At 49.1% G+C, this 6,000-nt stretch overlaps 1 protein-coding gene across 2 annotated transcripts in view; it reads right to left on the bottom strand.

Annotated features, from left to right (window-relative positions):
• Positions 1-222: 222 nt before the first annotated feature.
• Positions 223-6,000, bottom strand: part of Atg17 (autophagy-related 17) — a 125,492-nt gene continuing 119,714 nt past the window's right edge. Inside the window, exons 6-9 of one of the 2 annotated variants that reach the window (XM_076313106.1) lie at positions 5,361-5,979; positions 3,680-4,420; positions 2,236-3,201; positions 223-857 (exon numbers count right to left, since the gene is read on the bottom strand). In XM_076313106.1, the coding sequence (XP_076169221.1) occupies positions 753-857; positions 2,236-3,201; positions 3,680-4,420; positions 5,361-5,979 (2,431 nt within the window). In that variant the 3' untranslated portion in view covers positions 223-752. The remainder of the gene's footprint in view (positions 858-2,235; positions 3,202-3,679; positions 4,421-5,360; positions 5,980-6,000) is intronic. The other variant, XM_076313107.1, reaches the window with a different exon arrangement.

Here is a 6,000-nt window from a genome sequence, read left to right as displayed (position 1 = left end):
GAATCGTGGAACGAGCAAGTTTCGTTCCCGAGTCTGAAATTAAAGTGGAAAAACTCTCTCTCTCTCTCTCTCTCTTTCTTTCTTTCTTTCTACCTCCCTTTTTCGCTCATACACGCGATCAGCCTATCGAATTACACGAATAAAAGTCGTCCGGTGACGTTGGTAATTAACATTCGCGGTCACGTGTGTTTTCTCGTTTCGCTCTCATTCTTTCTCTCTTTCTCTCCATATCTTTCTTTCTTTCTTTCTCTCTCTCTCTCTCTCTCTCTCTCTCTCTCTCTCTCTCTCTCTCGCACGCTTTCGTGTGGAACAAAAAAAAGTAGAAGGAATACAAATGTCGTTACACGTCACAGCTAACCACAGCATTCGGCAATTATGTTTCACTCGTTATTTTTTTTTCTTTCTTTTTGTTAAAAATTATTTATATCACAATTGAAACGCCAGCGCATCCTTCTGATCGTCTGATCGCTTGTTTTGTGTCGCCCTGAAAATGGGCGTGCCATTACCTCTTTCCGTTCGTCCGGACCTTCGTTCACCTGCTCACCGACATTAAGGATGCGTCTACAGGCTCTCTGGTAGGTTCTGGCCTTGATCCAATGGTATCCGGATGATCGCGACGACGTCGTATGTTGGATAATCTGCACGCTCTGAGACGCGCGAAGTTTCGTCGTCGCTGGGAGACGGATCTGTGGGTCGTGGAGCTTTTAACCAGGCAAGAATCAAAGGGTCCTCCTTTACGGCCGGATGCAGGATTAATGTTGCTGAATGCTCGCCAACAGAGTCGCGCTCTCGTTCACCGACTTCACGCGAACTTGATAGAACTTGGTGCCGCGTGGCACGTTGTACCGGTTCTCCGACTGAAAACGGAAACATTTCGTCAAGGATGCGTTGCCTCGTGGAACACCACGTGTGTAAACCGTGTCCTATTCGAGAACTTTTTGCGACCTAAGCTGGCTCCTAACTGGTGTCATACACCGACAAAATCGTCGATCCAATCGACTGAGAAAAAGAAACAAGGGGCGAACAGAGATGTTGAATTTTGTCCAATCTGGACACCATCTTGTTTCTTTATTCTCGTGATCCGTCGGTTAAATCTGTCCCTGTACAACGTTCAATTAAGACGTATCCTCACGAGAGAAGATTACGTAAACTGATGGTTAGAAACACCGTTCTTTGTATCGTAGTCACCTATTTCGTTTCTACTCGTACAATTATTGGACGACGAAGAAGGATTCGAGTGAAATTAAGGACAGATGATCGAAGAAAGAACTTACGTTCGAAACGTTAACGATAGCTTTTGCAATTTAGACAAATAAAATGGAGAGATTCTTTGGTTGATCAGTCAGGAAGTTAAGAGGAGGGTGCTCTAGAGCAGGACTGTCGAACTTGACTCTTATCACTTTGCTCGATTTTCTTTCTCATTCTGGATGTGGTTAGTATGTCGATTATTGATAGTTTTTGCAATTTAGGAATTACACAGACATAAATAAAATGGAGAGATTCTTTGGTTGATCAGTCAGAAAGTTAAGAGGAGAGTGTTCTGGAGCAGGACTATCGAACTTGACTCATCACTTTGCTCGATTTTCTTTCTCATTCTGGATGTAGTTAGTATGTCGATTATTGGAGTAGCCCATTGACTAAGTATAGCACTCGTGGGTCTCGAACCGTATCGATCCAGAGATCACGAACAGAGTTATCTACCCTTCGACGGCTATCCTCTGCCAAGAGGTCCGACCAGAAATAACTATTTGAATCATCGAGGTTGGGTACGGAAACCCGTTACACTCGTCCCCATTAATTGCAAGGAAGTTTGCTCTTGAGTCATTTTTACTGCTGAAGTTTAACACAATTTCGTCGGGGACAAGACGGTGGCCAGTCTTATTGGTATTGTTAGAATTCATTGAAACGAACGAAGCAGAAATAATGTATATTTCGTATCAGGTCCGCCGATGGACTCTTCGTTAAAACTAGCTCCGCGCGGTTTGGTCAATAGACATTGGAACAAAAGATTCACCTAACCTAGATCGACTCTAACAGCGATATAAAAAAAAACAATCGACAAAGTCCTCGAAGGTAGGAGACACCGGTCGTGACACGCAGAAACTAGCTGCTCCCGTTCTCGAAAAGCTCACGGTTCACGTAGGGCAGTCTTGGGCAACGTAAACTGCAAGAAGAATCGTGATACACATTACAATTGATCGAATGTTGCAAAGCGAACGCGCAAGGAAGTCTCACCCTTCTAGCGTGACAGTACTCCTTGTCGATAACCTCGGCGATGGCCTGAGTGTTTTTCGGTGATCCGTCGGAATTCAAGCCCAGATCCAATTCGGCGAGACACTCCGATGGGAGGAAATGAAAGGTCGGTGACTCCTGGTACAGCATATAGTTTCCGTGAGTGGGATCCCAGAACACCAGCACGATGTCACCCGGATTGCAACTTGTCATCGTGATGTGATCCTGAGACGCCAACTTCATCGCTAGTTTCTTCATCTTCTTCTGGCCGTACGAAAAGTAGAAGCACGTTTTGCATTTAGAGTGACGACTCGGTTCAGGGCTGGTTGCTGCGTCACGACTCGATCCCGACTCGGAGACCACGGTCACGGAAGCGTTCATGTCCTTCTCGCGACTCGCGGAAGAAGACAGTGACGACTGGAGAATGGTGAAGTTCTTTCTGGATCGTTCCATGAACAGCTTGTTGATCTCCAAACGTAGCTTGTCCTCTTTTAGGCTCACTATCTTCGCTTCCGCCGACTCCTTGCTCTCGCGAAGCGACTGCAACTCCGCTTTCAGCCTCTTGTTGTCGTTCTCGAGTATCTCGAGTTTCCTGCTCCACGAGGCGGGATCGTTGCACGCCTCCAATCGCACCTTCTTCGATTCCGACACCTCGACTTCGTCCTTCTTCGGTTCCAGACTCTTCAACGCTTCGTCCTGGCTGCTCTGGCTCATTTCCAATCCCTCGTCGCTGGACTCCTGGCACAACCCGGTCTCGGCCAGGGCACTCTTACCGCCCACGAACTCCCCGGTCAACCGTTTGATGCTCTTGTAACGTTTACAATCTTCGAAGATCCCGCTCTTTCGCAACTCGTGGCACAGGGACATGCAATCCACTTGTTCCTTATCCATAGTCGAACGCATCGAATGCTCCAATTTCATGTCCTCCTTGCCCTGGGCCAAGAAGTGGCTACCCATCGCATCCGGTCTCTGGAAAACGAAAAGGCGTTAATTAACACATCGGTCGGGCAAGTCTCGAGTATCGAGAGATACCAACGAGTAGCAAACGCGTGAACAAAATATTGAAACTTTTAAACGGTGAAGCGAAAGCTTAGAAACGATCGAATACAACGCATCGTTCACTCTCGAGAGTGTAATCGAGTCAAGTTATGCCTCTTTGCAGGCATAACCTGCCTGCAAAGTACACTTTCCTGGCTCCACAATTTACCTTCTATTTAACTTAGTTCGATAGAACACATTGGTCAAGATGAAAGTAATTTTACTGTCCCAGAAACGACCAGGTTGCGACAGAATAAAGGTTAAGTTCACCGTTCAAATATTTCAACGTTTCGTTCGAAGCTGCGATCGACGATGTTGATATCAACACCTCGAACGACCAAGTGTGAACAAAACCGAGTGTGTCACGCCAGAGTGTGACCACACGGTTAGTATTAAGAAATTCGCTCACTTCGATCGCCTCGTGCCTGGAGTCGCTGGAATTGGTCTCCATGGTGGACGCGGTTGTCTGTTGGAATCGATGTCTGATGGCTTGCAACTCGGCCTTGTATTCGATCTGGAGCTTGTCGGTGGCCTCCTTCACGAGCCTCTCCTGATCGTTACGGGCCGAGTTCAAACTCTCCTCGAGTTCCTGGATCCGTTTCTGGCACTGGGTCACGGAGTTGGTCAGCGAAGCGACCTCCACGAATCTCTCCTCGTTCGCTTTCTTAAGGGCGGCCTCTTTCTCGCCACGTGCCTCCTCGAGCGCGTCCTCGAGCTGCAGGTGCAAACGCATCTGAAGATTCCTCATCTCGGCTTGCTCGGTCTCCAATTTCTGACGCATGGTGGCGATCAGGTGTTCGTGTTCCGCCAGCTCGGCCTCCTTCTCCAACAGGTTGCGTTTCAACGTGCAGATCTCATCCTCCCGGCTCTGTATCAGTTTCTTCAGGTTGGCCAGCTCCAGCTCGTGGTTCACCGTCAGTTCCTGTTCGCGTTCCCGTAGACGACGATCGCACTCGCGCGAGTAGAGGGACAACGCCACGCGTATACGCTCGGTCATCTCGGTCAGATCGTTCTTATCCTCGCCGGGTCGGTCCCTCAGTATGGCCAATTCTTGACGTACAGAGGCGAGCGCCTCGGCTATCACCACTTTCACCGTCCTCAGTGTGGAGCGGAGACCCTCGACTTCCTCGCGCGTGTTGCCAAGATTCTCCTGAAACGTCGATCGCCAACAGACACCCCGATGAGTACACAACGAACCAAGGTAACCCCACCTTTCCGCGCTATGTGTAACTAGTTATGGTAAATGAGAATTTGTTTCCGTTCCGAAGAAGTACCGATTCGATCGTACGAGAGTGCGGGACAACTCCAACGTGGTATCAAAGCGGTCTCCCCCCTCCCCTGGGAGCAAACGTGTACGATGTAATGAGAAATGGTCGTGTGTGGTGGTTTGCATCGACGTGTGAACAGTCAGTTTTAGTTTTTGAAAAGCGAACACGTGATCGAATGTCACGGGAGTCATACATCGGGTCGGGGGATCGGGAAACGAGTGCGACGGCAGCTATCCTGTAAAAAAAAATTAAAACACACGCACTCACACACGGACGAGAAGAGACGCGAGAGGGGCGGAAAAGAAAAAGAAAAAAGAAAAAAAATAAAGAAAGAAAGAAAATCAACGCAACGACTACGAACACCAAACGAACACTCAAGCGGCCAACGAAAATGAAAAACGGCAGGTACAAAACGGAACGCACAACTGGTTAGAACGGCAGGCAAGAGAGATACATACCAACGTCTCGGGATTTACTTGCATTAAGTCAGCGCTAATAGGCTTGGGTAGCGAATGTAAAGACAATGACAACGAAAGTACCTGGAAACCACAGAAAAGGGAGATAAACGGAGGTAGATCGAGGCAAGCTGACGGTACCGTCCGAGGGATGCAGGGGTCCGGCGGTATGATAAAGAGAAAGAGAGAAAGAAAGATAGCCAATGAACGAAAAAGAGAGAGAGAGAACACGAATCAACGAAAAGAGGTTCTAGACCGAGAATGTAAGCAAACAGTGTGTACACCATCTGAGATGGACGTCAGCGGTAGTGGAACGTTTACGGCTACGACTACGAGGTCTGTTAGCGAGCTGTAAGTCGTCCAGTACCTGGAGAAGGGAAACGATAGCCTGGTGCTGACCATCGCCGGGATGCTCGCTGAGACTGCTCGGCAGAGACTCGTCCATGTAATACTCAGTACCCATGAAGTCAGCAGCCCCCACTCCTACGGATGGACTGCTATCGCCACTGCCGGACAACTGGTGGCGTTGATGTTGCTGGCCGTCGCACATCACGGACCGTGTCAAGGAAGAAGGATTCGGACTGAGAGAGTTCGGCTCCTCGGCCGTCGTTAAGGAGGGTAAGTCGCGATATTTGGGAAAACCGTTCGTGGCACGATGAAGCGTGCAACTCGACTCGCCGTTCTCGGCGCACTCGGTGAGCGGACTCAGCTGAGCCGGGCGCTCGCTGGCGGACAAACTTGGGAAATGGAAGGAACCAGGCTCGCTCGAGGAGGACGACCGGTTCGTAAGGTCCGCGACTTTCGAATTTAGCGAGGATACGTTAGTTGAGGTTGAGGAAGCAGGGGACACGCTTCGCGAGGCACCAACCTCCAATTGCTTCTGACGCATTTCTTTCGCGCCGTCGAAGGACTCTGGTTTAGAGTCCGTGGCGGCCTGCCCGATCTTCTCGAATTCCTCGGTGTCCGTCTCCGATTCGAAACCACCCCTAGAGTCATAACAATAAGTG

This window comes from Ptiloglossa arizonensis, chromosome 5 (genome assembly GCF_051014685.1).
Source record: "Ptiloglossa arizonensis isolate GNS036 chromosome 5, iyPtiAriz1_principal, whole genome shotgun sequence".
Classification (NCBI taxonomy): Eukaryota; Metazoa; Arthropoda; class Insecta; order Hymenoptera; family Colletidae; genus Ptiloglossa; species Ptiloglossa arizonensis.
The sequence above is the reverse complement of the archived record's forward strand: the minus strand, read 5'-3'. Positions and strand labels throughout refer to the sequence as shown.